Here is a 22,082-nt window from a genome sequence, read left to right on the forward strand (position 1 = left end):
GCGCGCGGGGCCGGGGGGGTCCGCGGGGCGCCCCCTGCCGGCAGGGGCGGAGACTGCGGCGCTCCCTCCGTCAGGGTCGCCATTGCTGCCAGGGCTGGCAGTGCTGCCACTGCTCCTTATCCCTCAGGGCTGCCACTGCTGCCAGTGCTCCTTATCCCTCAGGGCTGCCACTGCTGCCAGTGCTCCTTATCCCTCAGGGCTGCCAGGGCTGCCAGTGCTGCCACTGCTGCCAGTGCTCCTTATCCCTCAGAGCTGCCAGGGCTGCCATTGCTCCTTGTCCCTCAGGGCCACCATTGCTGCCAGTGCTCCTTATCCCTCAGAGCTGCCACGGCTGCCATTGTTCCTTGTCCCTCAGGGCTGCCATTGCTGCCCTTGCTGCCCCTGCTGCCAGTGCTCCTCATCTCTCAGGGCTGCCATTGCTCCTTGTCCCTCAGCCATTGCCACCAGTCACCGTGTCCCCCAGAACTGCCACCCCCCAGTGCACCTTGTCCCTCATTCACCATGGCCCTGCACCTTGTCCTTCTGCTGCTGTTGTCTGCTGGCTCCTGCTTTCAGCCACCACCGCCCAGCAGCATCTTTTGTCCCTCAGTGCCACCTCCCAAGCTCACCAGTCACCCCAGTGTGTTTAAGGACAGGCTGAGGTCGTGGTGGCATGGGCTCGTTTCGGAGGGTGCTCTGGAAACGGGTGTAATGTCTGCAAAGGTGTGCTGAAGCATCACACCAACACACTCTGTGGTGCCTAAAAGCAGGAAATGGGTCCTGATTTTTTAAATTAGACCTGTTAGATCTGTCCCCTCACCCTCTCCCGCTGGCTGGGCAGACCTGGGTGAGGGCACAGCTGGTCCATGCACAGCTCTCACCACTCAGCCCCACTGGGAGCCTGGCCTTACAGCAGGGAGAAAGTGTCAAATGAGCCCCCGTACCATTGAGCTGAATCAGAAAGCATCAAAACTTTCATAAAAATGCTTTTGAATGAAAATATCAGGGAGTAATTAATTAGCTATTTTGATCAGTGAATTAAAATAAAGCTTAGACTGGCTTTATCTGGTCTAAGTTCAAACGCCCTCCTGGCACAGGCTGCTGTGGTGCTTTGGGGTCTCTAAGCTCTCCCATGCACCAGTTTTTACCTGGGAAATGAGGCTAATTAGCACCTTCCAGTTTAGGAAGCCAGTCATGGGCATACATACATACAGTCTGTGCCAGTTTGAGGAGCTGGGATGACAGGGACTACGGAAACACAGCGTATAACAGCATCACATGCATTTCTGTTTATTTCTCGTTTGACTAGCTCAGAAAATAAAAGGGGGGTTGTACAAACAGACATATTGATTTGAATACCTCAGGTTGTTTTAAAGGCCCTCTAGAATATCAGCAATGAACTTAATGAAAATGAAATTTTAGACTTGCAGCAGACGCTGACACTCGTGATCCATTTACTTAAAGTGAAAGCCACTCGAATAAGTGAGAACATGCCTGACTTTTAAAAAGCAGTGATTTGAGCAGCAGCTGTTTTTTTCTCTTTGTGTCACAGACAGGGCAGAGCTGGAGAGCGCCTGGTTTCCTGTCAACAGGCTGAACCTACACCTCCTTTGCTCTCATCATCTGATGTGGTTTTGTTGTGACCTACTTAGATAGTCTTACTACAGTTATGACCAAGAGGTTTTTTCCACACTAGCTAATTTCCAACAATCTGCAGTTTGCTAATCCCCAGCTGCTTTAACTCGTTTTCTCCATCCCAGTAGTGTTTGGGACAGAATGCATGGTTTCAGCTCATGGGGGGCACTTAGAGTTCACAGGTGCCAGTGAAAAGTGAGGCTGGACTTTGAAAGGTGGTGCATGCTGATTTCCAGAGTGATGTGCACATCTTTCTCCACAGGGAAACTGAGGGACTGCAAGCCTCCACCACATCAGAAACTCGGGCACTTCTGCTTTTTGATCTCAGTTTTCACGATATAATGGAGTGGAGATTATGAACAACACTTCATCTGTAAATAATAAAGCTTGATCCAGAACTTAAGCTGATGAAACACAGGAAATTTCCTTGCGAATACTCGCTTCCTTTTTTCTGTGAAAATTAAAATTCAGAGTTTGCCAAGGATGTCCGGAAGTAGTTGGTCACTAAAAGGTGAATCATCAGTGCTTCCATTGCGAACATCTCTTAAAAGAAATCATACTTCTGCAAATTTGCATGTTTTTAGCTCATAATAACTTTTGGCAGTTTTCCTTGCTTTTCTGGGAAGCCCCACGAAAAAGCAATAAGTTATATTGAATGGGATCGAGGGAGAGTGGGTGGGAATGTGGCAGAGAAGGATGGGGGGGCCTCTCGGCTCTGTGCAGTATGGCTCGTGCTCTGGGTCACAGGACAGGAAAAAGCTCCCCAGCTGTGCAGCTCAGTCCTTGACTGGCCCTTATCCTGCCCTCACAGGAATCAGGAAAAAAAAAATCATTGAAAGGCACCTCCGGAGAGCTCCAATCCAACCTCTGCTCCCAGCAGGGCCAGCTTGAAAGTCAGAGGAGGTCTTGTCCAGAGAAATTTTGAAAATCTCTGAGGATGGAGTGTCCCCACTCCATGGATGGAGCTGCTCTGGGAGACCTGTCCTCATGCTGCACCATTCTTAGGATAAAGAACTTTTCCCCTGTTGAGCAGCTGGAAGCCCCCTTGTTGCACTTCACAGCTGGTGCCTCTTTTGCTGCACAGCTCTTGCAGGAGCCGGCTCTTCCTCCCTGTAGCCCCTCTCCTCCACACCTTATAGCTACTCTGAGTTAAAAGGAGTAGCTACATCTATTCTTGATTTCTTAAAATCTGCTCAGGCAATGGTGGAAAAGCCATTGCAGCAGAGTCGGTCAGGGGAAAGGGCATGGCTGGAATCCCCTGTGAACTTCGCCTGTGGCAATGGGCTCCTGCCTTTGTCACCAGAGCAATGTTCAGTCCTGTACCAGGCTGGTGCAGAACGTGGAAAATCTTAAAACTCTCTTTCCTATTCACTCGAGTTGTGCTTGGCATGAGGAGCAGGTCATCTGGTGTAAGAATGAAGGCCAAAAATTGTACTGGTTTGCCTTCTCTTTGCTTTTGTTTTGTTTCGGGGTTTTTTGGTTTTGGCCTTGGCCTCGACCTCATTTTTCGAGTTGTTTTTGTTCCTTAAATCTTTCAACTGGCATGATCAGGAAACTCCACACTTTTGTTTTACTGGCCTTGTAGCTGTCATGTGCTTTTAATCATGAGGGACGGAAAAGGGATGACTGCAGATGTAACTCTTCAGGATGTGAGCGACCTTCTCCTCTCTGTGCCTGCTGGCCCTGGCCAAAGGGGAACCACAGATGGATTTTGGGAGCCATGGGAAGGGTTCAGGAAGGGATGTGGAAGGAAGGAGACTTGAGCCAGGAAAGTTGAGGCCTGGGAACGTAGAGAAACACAATCCTAGGATCAAACCTCACAAAAAAAAAGCCAGGATCCGAAGGGAAAAAAAAGAAAAGGAAAAGGGAAAAGATAGAAGGAGGACCAGGGTCCCAGGGAGCCCTGTTGAAAGTGGGGGCATCAGAGGCACCAAGGGCTGCTGAGTCAAGTGAGTGTGTGAGAACTGGAAGCCACAGGAACCAGGGGGTGCAGCTGGTCAGCTGCTGTGCAGTGTGTCCTTCCCACTGAGTTGTAGTGCTGTCCCTCGGAGCAGCGCACTGGGGGGGAAGTAACCACAGGTGATATCAAATTATAATGTCTCAAACGTTCTGTGCAAAGAGATGGTGATTTTCATGTCTCATCTCTGACTCATCAGCAGGAAATACCACTGCTTGTTTGACCTGTTGGTGCCAGTGAGAAGGGGCAAGTCCATCTTACTGCCACTGAGGTAACCACTGAGCCAAGAATCGCTCTGGCATCGCAGTGCAGAGGGTTTTTCAAGGACTTGGTCACAACAGAAAGTAATCATTTTGGCAGGAGGCTGTTCAGGCTGCTTCTCACTTGTGGTTTTCTGATGCACGGCTACTGAGCATCTGTTGATTAATGCATGCACTGAATGTTGCTTTTAATAGATCCCAGGAATTTCACAGTTGTTTAAGCTCATCTAAGATGATGTGGCTGTAGGTAACATAGTGTTTAGTTTTAATTCTTAAATTATACAGAGCGGCCTAAATAGATAGCTATGTAGAACACTGAGGGCAGGCACAGATGAGTAAGTGACCAGATGTAACCTTGTGCTGGAAATGTAGGGGAAGGTGCTAATTTACAGCCCAGGACTTGGTTCTCGCTTAGGAGTGGAGGCTGTCAGCTCTAAAGAGCAAGAGCATGCCAGATTTTCTCTAGGGAGTTGGTTTAGCTGTTGTGACAGTCTTTGGCCTTGGAGACATTTGGGTTTGCCTTTTAGATTATCTACAAACACAGTGATCTCAGGCAGGTTGAAGTCACCCTTGAGTCAATTCTGTCTGAAACACTGAACTGCCTCCTGCAGCAGGGCGCAGTGGACAGTGGGAGGAGGCTGGAAGCTGGAAGTGCTTCACCTAGATTTACTGTAGAACCATCCTACAAGTGTTTAAATACATCAATCACCTTTATAGCTTGGGTTTATAGTAAAATAAAATATTTCCTGGGGTGTGGAGAAGGTTTCAGCTCTAAACTCACCTGAAGCTAGACTCTGATTCTGGCATGGAATCTGGTACAGGCCATAAGTAAGGGGTTTCAAAGACAAAATCAGCACTATTAAGAACACCAAAATCAGCACTGGCCTTAAAATGGCAGTATCTGTGACCTGCATGTGAGAAGGAAATGCCTATGGCTGCAGCACCAAAGTGCCAATAGGACAGTTATTGCTTACAAAAGACCTGCCTTCTGGGGACTTCATCATCCCTCAGGACTGGTCCCATCACAGCGTTTGAAGATCTTGGCAGGCTGGGATGTGAGTGCTGCATCGGCCTGAGAACGACTTCTGTGCAAAAGGATCATCTTCTCCCACTCCCTTCTCTCAGTATGAGACTGAGACAGAGAGAACTGATGGCAATGTCACAGGAAGGATGAATGACCTTTGTTATCAAACTCAGGACATTTCTGTATTACAGAGGCGAAGGTTCAGCTGCCACTAAGAAGGCAGGGAAAGCATCAGCGTGTAATTTGCTTGCTTTATTGCTTGGGGGCAGATGGGAAGGATTCTCTTAGGCTGACTGATGAAATGCTGAAAACTCTTTTTAAACCCTTCACTATATAGATTTGTTTTTCTATCTTCTTAATGTGCCTTAGTATATATAGCATTTTATTCTCTTGTTCTCTAGCTACGTGCAGTAGGCATATGCCTGGGTACATATATATATACACACACTTGCATGTATAAATATAAACAAGTACATGGGCAGGCAAATTCCAGGCACTAATTCTCAGCAGATAATGTCTCTCCTGTTGCTTTGGTATCTTCTGTTTGAAACTATTGGATGCTTGGTTTGTTTGCTTTTCATTGCGTGTTTAGTCTGGTTTTGACATGCTCAATCTGGAGTTTATCCAGGAGGAAGCAGTGACAGTGGAAATCACATTGTGTGCCCAGCAGGATGTGCCACTGTAGCCAGGCACCAAAGGTTGTGGCTCACCTGCCATGCAAATGGGATCAGCCCTTGGAAACAGGGACCCAAAGGGCACTGGGAGGGAGTGTTCCCAAGGGCACTGTCATGTCACCTGCTGGCACTGCTAGTGAGTGGTGGGACTGAGCTCCTCCCTTACCTTGGACGTGGGGATGGGGTGAGGAGGACTTTGTTGAGAAGTGACAGCCAACTTCTCTGCCCCTGTTTGCTTTTCAGGGAAATGCAGTTCTCCTGAACCCAACCCCATGTCCTCATTTTTGGCACGGGATGCTTGTTCGTGCTGGCTTGTGCCCTGCCACGCACCAGCAGCTGCTCTGCCAGGTAGGCAGACACATGGGGCTGTCCCTATCCACAGAGCTCACTGGCTTCCCAGCAGACAGGCTCTGCTGGATGCATAGTTCAGACACTGACAGGTGGGGCCAGGAGGTGCTACCCCAGAGACAGGACATAGAGGAATTGTCACCTCTTGTTTTTGGTTTTAAACAGTGAATTTTTTTGACTGCGAATTCAGGCATTTCATGAATTTCAGAGCTGGTGCTGTGCCGTGACTCATCGAGTCCCCTCTCACAGCAGTGTGTGATGGGCCTTCTGTCTCACAACGTGACTCTCCCAGCACAAATGGGCTATGTTTAGTGACAGGCTTCGGCAGGAGGCAGTTGCTATTTTACAAATGCCTAAACTGAGGAAGAGAGAGGCTGGAGAAACGGCCCCGAAACAGACAGCAAGTCAACGGGTGAGTTGGGAAGCATCTCACGTGGTCCCCTCCACCTGCTCTCTGACCAACACTTTATCTTGAGACCCGCAAAGACTGGGGAAATCTGCTCCCACTTTTTCACCCTGGTGTCCCAGTAAAGAGATCTTGGGTTGTTTACCAGCGCAGACGACTCTCACTAACACCACTTACTTATCTGCCCTTTCTGCCCGTTGCAGGCAACCAGCCAGATGGGCTGGAGCTCCGTGGTGCAGCTTCACAGCCATGTCTTCTGCCAGCCCCAGGGACGCAGCCACATTGCACCAGGCCAGTGGGTCCTGCAGGCCCTGAGTCTTCTTCTCAGTGGCCTCTGAGTGCTTCTGCATGCTCAGGAAATTAGGTGAGAGAAGGCTGTGATGACTAAGTGCCTCCCTTTCCCATTTCTTCCTGAATGTCTTCCGCAAGTCAATCTACTTTATTCTTTAAAGGGATGTTCCAGCCTTCATTTCCAACCAGCATTGCTGGTTCAAGCCTCCCCCATCCCCCAGTTTAAGTGCTGAATACCTGTTTCTTGAGGGCAGGGTTTAGGTATTCTCTGGATTACATTCTTGTTGGTATATAAATCTAAAGTTCTTCCTCCTTCCTTATTACAGACTATCCCGAAAGTCCTTTTGTCAGAGGGAATTAACAAATCTTTGTGACAACTCTGATAAACAGTGTTTGGTTAGCTGGATTACATTTACTGGTGCCAGCCCCAAATGAGTCCAAGTATCTGTTGTGAGGTGCATCTGCTGTGACATGTCTACAAACAAATGGCAGTGGGAAAAGAGAACAACTGAACAAACAACTGCATTTCTCGCTCACGGCAGTAGCCTGGAGCTGCTGGGCACTCCCAGGACTTGTCGCCTCATGCTCACGTGAGCAGTCTGCTCTTGAGCTGCCTCCAGAGCTGCCAGCCCTTGCAGGAGCCCTTACAGGGCCCTTCCAAGAAAGATGCCAGTCTTCTCTGCCCTTTGCCAGTAATGGGATGGCCTGGCAAAGGTAGCTGGGACACAGGGAAGCACATGGGGTGAGCACCCCAAAGTGTGATTTAACGCCAGTGTGCACGCAGATGTCCCAGCTCTGCTCAGCAGCCCTGCTGCAGCCAGCCAGAGATCTCTGCCCACTGCTGTTTAGCAGATTGCTGAGAATTCAAGCAGTAGGACCTAGAGCTTTTGGAAGGCTCTGTTACCCTGTCCATGGTGCCTCTGCTGAGAGAGTAAATTTCACAGCCGAAGTGATGTAGGTATCCAGCAAAGTGAGAGCAGAGAGAAAAATAATCACCTGAATGTGCTGCCTCCTGCTCTGCCTGGTACACCACACACTGTCACTTCTCCTTCCTGTCAGAGGCTGCTGCTGGTGGTTTTTATGGGCATTCTCTGAAGTGTCTCCCTAAAAGAATGTTCTGCTGCTTCTGTTATCTCTGCAATCCCTCATCAGGACAGAAAATGCTTTGTTGATAAAGCTTTGTGAACAGCTCCTGTTCACACCTACTCCACAAATCACTTTTGACACACAACATGCAGGCCCCATAGGACACAGAGGGACATCCCTGACATGGCCCTGTGGCCTGTCTGGCCTGGAATAGAGACCGTGGTTCCTGCAGCTTGAAGCAGAGATAAGGGGAGAAGTATAGATTTGAGAGAGGCAAAGTGAAAAAGCAACAACAACAAAGATGTAACGCTGGCAGGAGTGGTAACTATCTCATAGGAAAGAGGGGATATATTACAAACGAAACAGAAAGAACTAATGGGAGGAACTCTGTCTAGCTGTGATGGGCTGTTAAGCACTCACTCAGGTGCTCACTGCCCTCCAGTCAGATGGGGGAGAGAATCAGAAGGGCAAAATCGTGAAAAAACTAGTGGGCTGGGATGAAGGCAGTTTAGTGAGTGAAGCAAAGCTGCACAAGCAAGCAAAGCAAAATAAGGAATTCAGTCACCACTTCCCATCAGCAGGCAGGCATTCAGCTGTTTCTGGGAAAGCACATAAGGGATACTTGGGAAGACAAACACCATAACCTTGAATATCTCCATTTCCTTATCCTGTCCCCGAGCTTTTATTGCTGAGCATGATGTCCTGTGGTGTGGAATATCTCTCTGGTCATTGGAGGTCAGCTGTGTGTCCCCCCCAGCCTCTCACCTCCCCAGCCTCCTTGCTGCAGGGGCAGAGTGGGAAAAAGAAAAGGTCTTGATGCTGTGCCAGCCCTGCTCAGCAGTGGGTAAAGCACTGGGTTGTTATCAATGTTGGTTTAGTCAGAAATGCAAATCATAGCACCCGACCAGCGCTGCTGCAGAAACTCCGCTCCACCCCAGCCAGACCCAGTCCGGCAGCTGGAGGAGAGCCTGGTGAGAAAAGAGCAAGACCCAAGGGCAAGGGGATTACTTCTTTCTTGGCAAGACCATTCTGCTGGGATCCTCCTCTCTTCCCAAGAAGAGATCAGCTCTGCCAGCCTCCTTTCACCCCTACAATAACTCTTCTGATAGATCCAGCTGCTCCTCTCTGCCACATCCATCCAGCCGTGGCACAGGGATTGAAGTGGGTGCCTTGCCCATTGCTGTAGCACTGCTGCCTGTGTCTGTCCCCAGCTGTGGGGTGAGATGAAGCTGTAACCAGCAGCTCCCTAGGCTCTGAAAGCCAGGGAAAAGCCCGAGGGTCAGGCCTTCAGCTGGTACTCCAATTATTTCAGGGTCATTGCCCGAAAAAGAGTTGCATGGTCTCAGAGTTCTGACTGGGATGTATAACATCACATCCCTCCATCCCAGCAAAGCGGTGGTGGCTCAAAGTGATCTGTGCTATTCTAAACCCAGAAATCTGCAGCGCCAGGGAAAACATTAACAAAAAGCTGCTTGTTTAGTTTAAAATACCCTTACAAACTAAACAGCTTAAATTCCAGGTTGTGTACAATGAACTGCACAGTGTAAAAATTTTTTCTTGGTTTATCTGAGAAAAGTATGCCAGTGGCAAAGCCAAGCCTGGTTTGTTGTTGTAACTAGGCACCGTTCTTAGCAAACTCGCCTGCTAGCTGCAGTCGTTGTGAATAACTAATGGATGTTGCATAAGAAGAGAAACTCTGCAAACCTGGCTGAAACCAGCTGTCATGCTGGTAGTGCAGGGAGCACCTCTTGAGGTGGTGATCATTTGGGGACACAGCAGTCGGGGCCAGCAGACCCATTAGGTCATCACAGCCAGCCACCTCTGTATCACAGACCACGCAGTATCATCTGTAAAACCCTGTAATGACCCCCCATAGCTTGTATTTCAGGGAGGTGGGGTGTGTGGCTGACACTTAAATTCCACGGAATTACACTACTTTATTGGGTGACAGCAAGACATGAAGAAACTATCACTTCCACTTTTGCTCTTACAAAATTCAGCCTGACTTTCAGTTGGAACATTTCTGGCTGCAGTCGTGTCATGTGGTCGCTCAGATGGTTGATAACATGCAAATAGGAGCCCTGGTGTCTTGGTTAAATTCCAGTTTAGAGAATCATATTCTGCTTTGCCACAGCTTCCACCATTCCTGTACTAGCTGGTGACGCTCTCCTTTTCCTGCCCTGCCCCACATCCCAGGGTTACTCCACCCTGTCATCTGCAGACCCTGGCGTGGGCTTGGGCAGAGATCCTGAGGTTCCCAGAGAAAATACCAGAGCAGGGTCGGCCTGATTGTGGATTGCAGTCCCTGCTCCTGTTCTGATGGCACAAAAAACCCTGTCCCACCAGGGACATGGTGTCCCTCGGGAAATGCTCTGCCTCTCTCAGGGCCCACCCTGACAGGACTGCTGTCTTTCCCTGGGGGCAAACAGATCCGCTGCCATCCAGTTCATGGGGCTGGGGCTGGTGCCCTTCTTTGTGGCTTTCCTGGGCAGATGGTTTGTACATGCTCAGCAAATCCATCATGCCCGAAAGGTGCTGACCTATCACATGCACACACACAACTGCACAGCACCTCCACAATGAACCTGATGCTTCCAGAAGGTGTTGGTCTTGCAGCACATGGACTGTGTGATGGACCAAAAAACACTGTTCTTCCTGATTTTTGCTGTGTGGCAGCACAGCTGGGGCTGCTGTACAGTGCTGCCAGCCAGCCTGCACATCCCTGGCTGGTGTAAATATCTCTTCTCTCCAGGTACAACATCTAGGCTGAAAAGGAGCAAGTATCTGGGGAAATGCAGGCAGGCAGCAAGCTCATCTTCAGGGATGGCTGTGGTTGCAAAATAAGTCACTTCCAGATGCCTTATGATCCCTTGCAGTGAGGGCATTAAATCAATACCTATTTCACTCCTATAGGCAGGGTCCTGCTTATGTCAACAGCTGATGCTTCAAAGCATTAAGTAATTACAAAAATGAACTGCCCTGCAGAGTGAGATATGTGGCGGAGTAAAGATCTCTTTAGACCAGATTGTTGTGACTGATGCTGTGTAACCTCCGAGGACACTCGAGAGACACTTTGCCCTTGAATTCTGTGGAGAAAGAAGGACAAGGGATTTGTGTGTGGCACCTCCTGGCATTTCCTTGCGTGAAGGTCACCGGAGGGATGATTATGGTGAGCATTTTCTGGAATCAGTGCTGTGAAGACAGGCTGTGAGCGGTGGTGCAGGTGCTGCAAGGTGCAGGTGTGTGCCCTGCCCTTGGTGGCAGCTCAGGTCTTTGTCACTGGCCTTGTATTGTTGCAATCACTCATTTACTCTCTGTAAAGTCAAGCCAATGTCTAGGAGCAGGCAGTGCTGAGCGCTTTCCCTTGCTCCACTCTAGACTCCTGCAGGCAGTGTCGGCATCGAGCCCTGAGTGCTGGGGACCAGGGGCAGTCTGTGTGTATAGTTTGCAGCCCCAGATTAAGAGTCCTGCTGGTTTGGCTGTTACACACTCAAACCCTGAGTTTCCCTTTTCCCTTCATGCTGGGGAATTTCTGGTTGTTAATTTTGCAGAAGCACCCAACGAATCTGAATAATGCAGGGAAGCAATCTCAGGCTGCCTGAGCATGGAGGAAGCTACACATTTGGCATTCGAGAAAATGTATGCAAATAGCTTTTCCAAGGTGTTCTCATCACCATCCACGTTTAAAGCAATTAAACCTCCTTCAGAGTGACACTTCCATGCAAAAAACATTATACAGCACGTCGCCAAACTTCAGCACAGCCAAATAAATCATTGGAGGCAACGATTCTGGGCTCTGAACTGTTGTTCTCCAGATGAGGAATAAATCAGCTGCAGCAGCAAGAGCAGCAGCTGTTTTTAGAGCTAGTAAAGGTCTCTTTAGCTTGACTTCACCTTCTCTACTCTCAGTTCACTTGCTTCTGCAAAGATTTGACAGTCAGATATTTATAGAGCGACAGCAGGAGTCCCACTGCAAACAGGATCAAAATCAAGCATGAAAGGAAATCATCAGGATTTCCTCAGAATAAAATAAATATAGTAAAGGTGCAAATGTTCCTTCAGGGGAAAGTGAAAGCACACGGCACAAATGGTGCCAGTGCCAAAAGCAGACAGTAATTAAGCCTAGAGGAGAGGGAATCTGGAAGGGCGGTGGTGCTGGTTCCAGCAGATCACTCTCATGGGCTGAGCTGCTTCCTAAGCCTTGATTCAGCACATGCCTAACCCCTGCTGAGGTCGGGGACTTTTAAGCAGGTATTCGAGTGCTCTGTCAGACTGCAGGTTAGGGGAGGGGAAAGCGATTCGTGGCTGAGATGGGCGCCTCTCTCACCTGGCGCCGTCACTGACGTGCAGCCAAACACGGCGTGTGTTGGTGTCACCCGGCTCGTGTCAGCACCACATCACTGCTCTAACGGGAGCAAAACGCCCTTAGGACGGTCCTGCCCGGTACCCAGCTCCCACGGAGCTGTGCATGGCCGTGACCAGCGGCTCTTTCCAGGCTGCATTACAGCTCATCACAGCAAACGTTGAGCCAGGAGGGCGCTGCCCAGGGACTGCTGCAGGAATCGGCAGCGCTACGGCAAGGGGGGACAGCAGGGAGAGCTTTCCATCCTGTGGTCTTCATGGGAACATGTGTCATATGGGGACCTGGAAAACAAATGCCCAAGCTCCTGTTGGCTGTGGAGAGCAAGGCAAGCCTCCCCTCCCTCATCTGACCAAGATGAGCAGGAATCTGTGCCATGTTCTCTGTGAGGCTTCTGAGCCAGAAACCCCAAAAGAGAGCCTGACCTTGCTACGATTTTAAGAGAAATGAAAGGCTGTACATGTTTTAAGAAAGTCCTACAAGCCCATTCCTTGTACATCAAAGGGCAATGACTACAGAGGCAGTGCCTGGGTGGTCAAGAGGTTCATCTCTTTGCCTTTCTAATTAAATATTTATTCCAGTTAATCAAAATCCAAGCCGGGAAGAAGGTTAAGATGGCTGGAAGGCTTCATACTTTATTCCAGCAACATATCCAAATATATTCACAGAATTAATTAGGATTTTGCTGTGTGCCTGGGAGTGCCAGGAGGGATTCAGAACAGAGCCATTCCGTAGGGTCACCTCGGCAGTTTGGCACTGGTCAGCAACTGAGTGGAAATGGTTAAAATCCCCTTGGTTGTAGCTGTTGAAGGAAATGGGCATTATTTTGCTGCACAGCAGAAGAATTTATATTCTGCATTTGAAACACCATATTTATTGGGGCTGTGGAAGGTTCTTATTCACCATGCAACCATCTTCTCCGCTTGGGAATCCAATTACGCTGCTGGCCTTTGTGAGTTAATTTTGCATTACATAATTATGAGTTAATAGAGAGTAATTTCCTCTGAAACGTTCTTTTGTTCCTGGTTGTCCTTGTCCCTGGATTTATGGAAGGCAGTCACATTTCTACATGGTGTGAAGGCGGGAAGCCAGGTGGCTTCAACAGAGGGAGAATTTCATCTCACCTTCTTGCCTCTGCTGTTAGTTTTGAAATGCGGCTGTGTGTCTGAAGAGTCCAGATGTTTCTTTTCCATCCCTGCCCCCTGGTAGGAGTTAGGCAGGGTTTCACCTCTGCCTGCACTGCCCTTTCATCTGGTTTTGCCTGATGTCCCTCACAGACCAGGGAAGAGCAGCACTCTTCCACCCCATCCACAAACAAGGCTGGCCCCAGTGGAGAGCTTTCTGGCATTCTTCTCTTGACCTGCTGGTGTACTGGAAATGGCCTGTTTATTTTCTGACTCTTGTGCAGATTGTGCTATTTGGCAGTATTTTACCCCAGCCATTGTCACAGCTTTTTGAGAGGGACTTTGTTAAGTGGTATTTTAAAATCTGGATAAATGACTTGCACTGAATTACACAGTAATTCTATCTCTTGTTGGCCGAAATTTCCTTCCTTGGGAAATTTTGGAAAGTAGGGCCTGATGTATTCCCTTGACTGAATATTTAGATCTCAAAGGCATTTTATGAGTCTTTGCATAAGTCCACTTTGTCTGGGAGAGGTGATCAGCCTTCAGAGGTGGGCTGACGCAGAGGCAACAAAATCACTTGAATCTCTGCAATGTGCCATGAGAAGATAAACATTTTAGCCTGTTTCTCTGATGAGAGCTACCTTCCAAGTGAACATGGAGCTCTGCAAAATCATTTCTGTGGATAGTGCCTCCTTTTGGGAGCTATGACACATCTGTTGACTGTGGTAGAATGAGTCATCCCTATGGTTAGGCACATGTATAGGTGCTATTAAGATCAGAGCCCTAATAGCCTTGTTAGAAAGTGTAGTGGGTGGCATAATCTGAGAACTGGTCTACAGCACTCCTGCGTGCAAGGAACACCTTTCAGCGTTCCGTGGAGTTGTTCCATCCTAATAAACAAATACCTGCTTTTGGTTTCCTTTCTGTTACTGCCGACACGTCGATGTGAGCTAAAATAGCTGCACCCGTGGGTGGCAGTGGTCTAATACCCAGCCGAAAATGCCAGGGCCGCTTAGGTGTGCTCTTATTGCCAAATTAAGTACACACCCTGTTGTGTCTTTCTGAAAACCTGCTGCATCAATAATTATGTCTCTGATCTGGCACATGGCATACGTTGAGTATTTATTGCACACGCTGGGGCTGTGGGTGTACATGTAAAAAATATTTACATTCCTACTGTGCGTGCATCCTCTGTGTCCTGCTCCTGCTCAGAGCCTGGGACGACACTGTGTTGCCTTTAAATAGAGATGGAGCAAGCCCCATGTTACAAAGAGACATTTAGTGAAACACAGAGGGGGCACATTGCTTTTGCAAGGCCGAAAGCTGGTCAGCATCCAGTCCATCCCAAGTCTCCGTCTGTCTCTGAGTGACACAGCTCAGGTTCCCACTTCGCTCACAAACCATCTGGCAGGAGAAACTCCAGGGAAGAGCCAAAGCAAGCAGCATTGCTGAGCAGCTGGAGGGCTGACACGGTGCGATGCTGCTTGTCCTCACCTTTATAAATGGAGCCATTTTCCTAATCACAGGATGAAGTCTATTCTGGAAAGTCTCTACCATTGGGGCTGAAGGTATCAGAAGCTGCAGAGTCCATGACAAAGACTGCAAAGCTGGTGAGGGCTGTGACATCCTTGCTGCAACCTGTCCTTCACTGAACAGGCATAACAAAGATTGTCTGCCTAGGTGAGATAGTCCACGTGCAGTCTCTGTGGAAAGCAACAGGAAGAGATGGGCAGTTAAAGTGGAACAGCCCTTTAATGATTGTTTCAAATTCCAAACCGCAGGATTATGTGCCAGCCCTTTTACCTGCTTTGGGGTCATCTCCTCTAAGGGTCTGCTGCTGACCCTGCCAGGCAGTGCTCCCCAGCCCTGTGTCTCTCTATGGCCCTTAGCAGCATGTGGCACTGCCCATCCAAGGTCCAAGACCTTGGGGCACTTCCCAGGCAGATGGCTTTGCTCCTTGGCCCTGCTGTCCCACGGCCATTCCGTGGCTGGGTGCAGGATCTGGCCTGCCCCGCTCTGCCCAGCCCGGCCATGGCCAGTGTTCATCAGGAGAGAGCAGTGAGAGCGCCACGTTGGGCTCCCACACCCAGCACTTGAGCAACTGTGTTGGTGCCACTGTGAGGGTGCAGCTCCAACCTCCCCAGACTGTACATGGTGCAATAGCGTCCGTACCCTCCCTCCAAGCACCGCGCTCGAGCTGGGGCACCCCGAGCCATCAAAACAGCTCTCCCTCCAGTGATGCAAAATGCCTTTTATGTGGAGACATGCTCTAAGGGTGCAGCTATGTCTCCTCAGGAGTGTAGGTGCACTGGCAGGACCTGTCCCTCCATTCCTGCTCATGGCCACGCACCTATAGACCTTGCCTTCCCCTTGAGGCTGTCGGCAAAGCTGCTCACACAAGCCTTCCTTAAAGTGTCTTGGGCGCCACTGATACCTTAAACTCTGAAGAAAGTGGGACTTTGCTCATACCCCTGGGCTGGGAGGGCTGGAGCGTGGCAGGTGGAGGAAGGTGGTGGGGCAGTGCCAGAGCTCCCCAGGCACGAGCCACCTGCACACTCCCTGCAACAGCCCTGCTTGGGAGTGCTCCCACCCCAAGTCCTAACCTGGCCATGTGGAATGATCTGAGACATTGAAACCTCTCTTCCTGTTTAATTTCATTTTATTTTATTGCAAGAGGGCAAAGGGAGGGAGAATAGCTTTGGCTGCTTTCCTAATCCCTTAGCTGGGTGCTGTGGAGAGGCAGGGCAGGGAGAAGAGGGGAAGAGACCAAGCAAAATAAAAGGGTCAAAGTGAAGTCGGTTGACTGGAGCTGAGTGGAGTCCTGGGAGAGAGAGAGAGGGGAGGTGAGTTAGAGCAGGGCAGCAGGGCAGGCATGTCCCTGGCTCCAGGGCTTCCCTGACTTCACTCATCTGTGACAGTCCCCATTGCGGCACCCAGGGCCTAGGAGCCAGTTTCTGGGTGGCTCCTCCAGCAATGTCATTGCTCATTAAATACGTTCTATAGGTTAGATTATTGGTTGTGACGATGTCTCACATTTGACCATGTCTGCATCAAACAAATCATAAACTAAGCAAGAAATCTTCTTGGGTTTCCTTGCCCAAGGCATCCTTTTAGGAATTGGCTAAACACTATTTTGTGAACAGCAAATCCAGCTGCCACTTGGCCATGCAGTTCTGCTGCAGTACTGTATGCTACCAGAAATTCATAGGGCTCAGGATTTAATTTGTTTCAAATGAAGGTGGTGGTGGAGTGGCAATCCTGGAAAACAAGAACAAGTACCAGTTTCCTCATTCCTGAAGTTAATGCAGCTCATGCAGCCTCTCCAGGGAAATCCCTGCTTTCCTGCTCAGCTTCCTCAATCTTGAGGATCCTCTGCCCTCGAGATCCTTCCGTTCCTTAGTACATTAAGAAAATTAATGCCTTACCCTTTTAATGAGAGATTTCTACTTTTCTGCTAAAACCTACTCTTTTTTTTAATCTTCATTTTTATCTCCTTCCTCCTCTGAGAATCTGTGTATCTAACAGAAAATAGTTTGTGTCCTGTTTGTCAGATGCAGGAACTGTTTTCTTTATGTGCTCTTACTGCATCCAGGCTGTAAGGGGGGCTAATCCTTCCTGGGATTACTGTGACACACAGCCATACCTGGAGAATCCTTTATCCCAGTGTCTGGCCCCGGGCTAACCTGGGGCTGGCGCTGGACAACACCCAGCCCCCAGCCAGGCAGTCATCATGTTGCAGGGTCCAATGTTTGGGTTGAGCAATGCCTTGCTCCCTGCTGGGGAGAGGCTCATTCTCAGGATGTGGGAGCAGTCCGGGGGGGACACACCAGACACATCCTGGCAGATGGTCTGTCCCCACCTCCTACCCCAAAGACCATTATTCCTGAGGGTGCTGCTGCCTTTGCTGCCCACCCTGGGCGGAGGCAGCTGGCTCTGCCTGGCCCACAGCCTCCCTTCCTGCCTGGAGACTGGGCTTGGTTGTCTCGGCACTATCTGCTGTGAAGTAAGAATTACCTCTCCCTCCGGCCTCCCCCGAGCAAAGTCAGCAATCATAAACAAGGCAAAAAACAGTGCTCTATGGACTGGGCTGGGCCCCATCTGCTCTGCAACTACTTCTGGTTCCCTCGATGGGGATGGTGTTTCTGGTCTCCCATATTTTCATTTTCAGGCATCTCCGCATCTCGTTCCAACTCCTCCTACACAAAATGGGGGAACTGCCCACAAATGTGTGCAAAACTACTTAATTACTCTGTAACCGACTGGGCTGCTGGTTGCTGGTCGTGCTGATTATTGTGCTGACAGTGATGCCTTCGCCCCCTCTTCCCTTCCACCCATCTGTGCCCATCACCTCCTCTCCAGCTGTGCCTCCTCCTGCACAATGTCCAGGGGCACCCAGCACTCGCCCAAACAGACCCCTGCTGCTTGGTGGGCTGGGGCACCAACGGGGTTTAGCCCTTGCTCTCCTGGTGTCTCAGGTGCACGACTGGGTGCCCCAGGACCATGGCTGGGTGCCCTGCACCATTGATGAATGTCCCAGAGCCATGGCTGGGTGTCCGGGGCCCGTGGCCAGGTGCCCTGAGCCACTTCTGAGCATCTTGGGGCCGTTGCTGGGTGTTCCAGGAACGTGGCAGAGTGTCCTAAGCCATTGCTGAGTGTCTTGGGGCTATTGCTGGGTATATCAAGAGCATCAGTGGGACCCAGGACCACGGCCGGGTGTCCCGATGTCATTGCCGGGTGCCTCAGGACCCTCGGTGGGTGTCCCAGGACCACGGCCGGGTGTCCCGATGTCATTGCCGGGTGCCTCAGGACCCTCGGTGGGTGTCCCAGGACCACGGCCGGCTGTCCCGATGTCACCGCCCGGCACCCCAGCTCCACCGGCGGTGCGCGGGGCGTGGCGGGGCGGTCTCTGCCGAGGCCCCCTCGGTGCGGCGGGGGTTCGCGGCGGGTCCCCGCCCCGCGCCGCGCTGCCCGCCCCGCTCCGCCCGCCCCGCTCCGCCCCGCCCGCCGCGGCACATTCATGCGGCGGCGCTGGGCGCGGGCGGCGGCTCCGAGCGGCCCCGGCGCGGCGCCTCCCGCCGGGCCTCGGCGCATGTGAGCGGCGGAGCGGCAGCGGCAGCAGGGCGGCGGCGGCGCCGCATCGGCCATGCGGTGGCCCCGCGGCCCCCGCGGCGCCTGGCGGCTGCTGCCCCGGCGCTCGCTGCTGGCCGCGCTCTTCCTCTTCTCGCTCTCCTCCTCCTTCCTCTACTTCGTCTATGTGGCGCCGGGCATCGGTAAGCGGCGGGCCGGGGCCCGGGGCGGGGAGGCGGGCACGGGCACGGACACACCGTCTACCGCTGGAAACGCTGAGTAATCCGCGCCCGGCCGGCCCGGGGGCCTCGGCATCCCCGGCGAGGGGCGGCCGGGCCCGGCGCAACCGGCTGCGGCTCCGCGGAGCCCCGGGCTGGGCGCTGGGCAGCGCGTCCCCGGTGCCCCCCGGCGTGTGGGTCCCCCCGGCGTGCGGGAGCCGCCGGCCGCGCTCCCCGCCGCGCTCCCGGGCTGGCGGGGCCGGGCGGGGTCAGCGACCGCGCTGCCCGCCCGCCCCAGAGTTTGTTTTGAAGAAGTGGAGTGTTGTCCAAATGCTTGTGGTCTGAACGTGCTCCCTGACGGAAATCCTACTCTTTTTGTCAAGTGGGAAGGTGAGAAGTGTGTGTTTTAGAAGGCAAAGTGTACTCGTTCCTATGTTCCCTGTCATAGCTTCGTGGGGTCTCGAGAAGCCGTTTATCAATATGGCCAGCACCCGGTGCTGGTGGGGCTGTGTGTCCATCTCCCATGAGATATAGGAAGACTTGTGCTCGGAAAGCATCTGTTCCTTTCATACATTGTAACTGATGTCTGTAAGGAGCCAAGGCTCGCAGTTTGGCCTTCAACCAAACTTTGGCAACAATTTATTTCTATAGAAACAGTCCTTTCCAAAGGAATTGTGAGTTTCTCCTTGAAATGTCATTGGTATTGCTCATGCCATTCCTAGCTTGGACATCCCAAGGAGACCTCTGTGTATTTTCAAGGTGACTTCTGCGGGTTTTTATTTACAGATAGTGTCCCGTGGCTGCCACTGGGCTTTGGGAGCCTTTCCCAGGGCTGAGTAGGGGTTGGCTGGTGTGTGAAGCCCAGCTCATGGGGCCTGTGACCTGGGCACAACCTCTGCCTGGTGGGCCTTGCCATGGTGGCCCAGGGCTTTACTGTCCCCCAAGCTCCTGGCCACTGTCCCACAGGCTGGCCAGGGCTGCCGAGCCACTCTCTTGCATCTGTTGGAGGAGTTTCACACTGGTGTTAATGGGAGGTGCAGCTGCTCCCTCTGTAAGCACAGCCTGGCTCATCCCACTCATGTGCTGCCATGGGGCTGGCGCCCGTTTCATCCAATGCCTCCAGCAGCCCTTTACAGGGCAGGCACAGGGAATGTCTTCTCCTACACTCACAGCATGGCTGTGGATGGGCTTCCCCAGGCCCAGCTGGAATAGCTGTACAGTTTAAGAAAGAAACTTCTCTGGTAAGGATGGTTTTGTTCCTTTTTTAGAGTGTTCTGATTCATCTTATGCTGCTTCTGCATGGTCACCAGTCCTAGAGATGCTGGAGTTGCTGTAGGGTATAAAATGCTGTTTAAAACCAGCTCTATGCACATAGGCCTTTCCCTGTGAAGACCTCAGATAATATGGTCATGTCCCACCCAGTGTTCTTGCTACCTGTGATGCCTAAGAGGAGGCAGAGAGGTGTCAGTGGTCCCTGTCCCCACTCGCCCATGGATGTCAGTGATGTTCTGAGTCATCTACTCGTCAGGTGACAGAAGAACTGCTTCCTTTTTTTTTTTTGTTTTTCTTCCTCTTTCAGCCAAAAATGTTCCGTCATGAAAACCCAGCCCAGTATTCCCAGCATGGCTGGGCTGATCCTCCCAGCACTTGGAGGGAGTTCGTTTTCAGGCCAGAGTGGTGAGGAAAAGCTTGGAAGAAGAGCAAGTGAGATAGGACTTGAGCAGACTGGGGATTTCAATGAATGGTTGGTGTGCGGGTGATGGAGAGATGCTGTCACTGGGGTGTTCTGGGGCCTTTGTCCTGCCCACTGCCACCTTGGGGCACCAGGGTGGGGCTGGGCTGGTTTTCTGTGGTCACTGAGGGGCCTGGGGAAGCCTCTGCCCAGAGATCATCCCTTGCAGGGCGTGCTGGGGAAGTGGCTGAAGAAGAACTTGCATTTCATTGGCTAAACTAGGGGCAGGAGAGTGATTCATCCGTTCCTTGATTGTACCTCCATTGAAAAGAATAAAATCCAAATAAACAGGACCTAAAGCTGCAAGTGAGCTTGAACCAGCCGGAGCCTGGAATGGCTGGAAGAGCTTTTGTCTGCCCAGTGCCATGAGCTGCTGGGAAGGGTCTGCTTCAGCCAACTCCGCTCGTGGGGGTCAGCAGCTTGGAGCCACCCTGCCCTGTCCGGGCAGCGTCAGCCCTCTGGGCTGTGAACAGCCCCGTGGCAGGACAGCATCCCCTTGGCAGGGTGTGCTGTCACCATGGGTGGGAGCCTGTCCCCAAACCCCACATCTGAGGGGGAAAATTTCATCGGCATTGCTGAGGCGTGTTGTGTTTGAGCAGTTGTGCGCCAGTGCCAGGAGAAAACTGGGACAGTTGCACTTCTGGGTGCTGTCTCAGCGCATTGGTGTGGAGCTGGCATGCTTGCCGGCTGGAAAAGCTGGATAACTGCTCCTGGTGCCCTTTGGAGGTGGAGAAGGGAGCCCACCCTGGGTTCTGGGGTGCCTGCCACCTGACTGATGCTGGTGTGTGGCTCCTCACAGCCCAGGTAACCCAGCAGTCTGCTGCAGACGGAAATGCAGGAAGAAATTCATGTTTACTGTCAGCAAATAGCCACGCTTGGTCCCTGCAGGGAATCCAGGGCTTTTGGGGCTTATGTTTGTGTCGTGCCTGGGTTTATGTGATGCCTAGGATAGCTCCTTGTTTCTGTCCTTCACCAAGGTTTCCTCCTACAGAACTGAAACGTTCTTGTGGCCTCAAGTTTGCGCAGAGTGATCCAATGTAAACAGCCAGTGCTGCCTCCTTCCCAGCACTCCCATCCAATACCCGTCTGTCCTCCCCACACGCCACCCTGACAATTAAATCCCTGGGCTCCTGCAGCCACCTTGGGAGGTGGATTGCCAGGGACCCAGCTGATGGCACAGATACAGCAGGCTCTCCTTTTATTCAACGCTGTTCCCTGGCGCTCGCTGGCTCTTGTCCCTGCCATGGGGTGATTATGTGGGCCTGTCTCATCGTGGCCATTGTGTGCTGGATGAGGCAGCCGATTGTTCTGCTGGCGGTGAGCTGGGGGCGAGCCGGGGCGAGGCACGGCAGGGCTGGTGGGGATGCAGCGTCTGGAGGCTCCAGGAGATGCTCTCCTATCCACACGGGTCCCACTGCGAGGCAGCAGGTACACAGCGATGTTTGTGCTGGTGGGGAGGTTGCTTGTGATCCTGCTGAGGTCCTGTGAGCAGCTGGCTGGGCTTCTGCTGCGAGAAATCCCACTGGCCTCATCCTTGGAACGAGCAGAGCTTGGCACCAGGTGAACAGCTTTGTCCTGTTCTGGAGGCCAGTGGGCACCTCGCAGGCTTTTTTGCAGGGCTTGTTCTTGGTACTGAGGCTCTTGCCCTCCTGGGACCAGGTGCCCTTTGTGCCTCTTGCCTTCTTCAGAAGGGATGTGCAGAAATGGGCTTGCCAGAGTTACTCTGTCCATGCCCAGACCCCACTCTTGGAGCAAGGATAATGCAGGTGCCAAGAGTGTGCTGACTTAGAGGTGAAACACCTTGAGAAACTGTTTCTGTTTAGTCCTAGTTTCTGCCTCTGAATTCATTCATGGGGTTGTGGGCCCTCCTGGGAGCTGGGCTCAGTCCCTGCCTGTCCTGTTTTCATGTAGTGGTGGC

General features: G+C 51.7%; 1 protein-coding gene and 1 long non-coding RNA gene across 3 annotated transcripts in view; both read left to right on the top strand.

Moving 5' to 3' along the window:
* Positions 1 to 327: 327 nt before the first annotated feature.
* On the top strand, positions 328 to 2,036 carry LOC135423718 (uncharacterized). Its single transcript, XR_010434914.1, has 2 exons — positions 328 to 702; positions 1,877 to 2,036. It is a non-coding gene; the product is annotated as an uncharacterized LOC135423718 (long non-coding RNA).
* A 4,580-nt stretch (positions 2,037 to 6,616) lies between these two features.
* Positions 6,617 to 22,082, top strand: part of B4GALT5 (beta-1,4-galactosyltransferase 5) — a 45,804-nt gene continuing 30,338 nt past the window's right edge. Inside the window, exon 1 of one of the 2 annotated variants that reach the window (XM_064674236.1) lies at positions 6,617 to 6,647. In XM_064674236.1, coding sequence (XP_064530306.1) covers positions 6,632 to 6,647 — 16 coding nt within the window. In that variant the 5' untranslated portion in view covers positions 6,617 to 6,631. Of the gene's footprint in view, positions 6,648 to 18,213; positions 18,418 to 22,082 lie in introns of those variants that run through there. The other variant, XM_064674235.1, reaches the window with a different exon arrangement.

The sequence above is a fragment of the Pseudopipra pipra genome, chromosome 17 (genome assembly GCF_036250125.1).
Source record: "Pseudopipra pipra isolate bDixPip1 chromosome 17, bDixPip1.hap1, whole genome shotgun sequence".
Taxonomy (NCBI): Eukaryota; Metazoa; Chordata; class Aves; order Passeriformes; family Pipridae; genus Pseudopipra; species Pseudopipra pipra.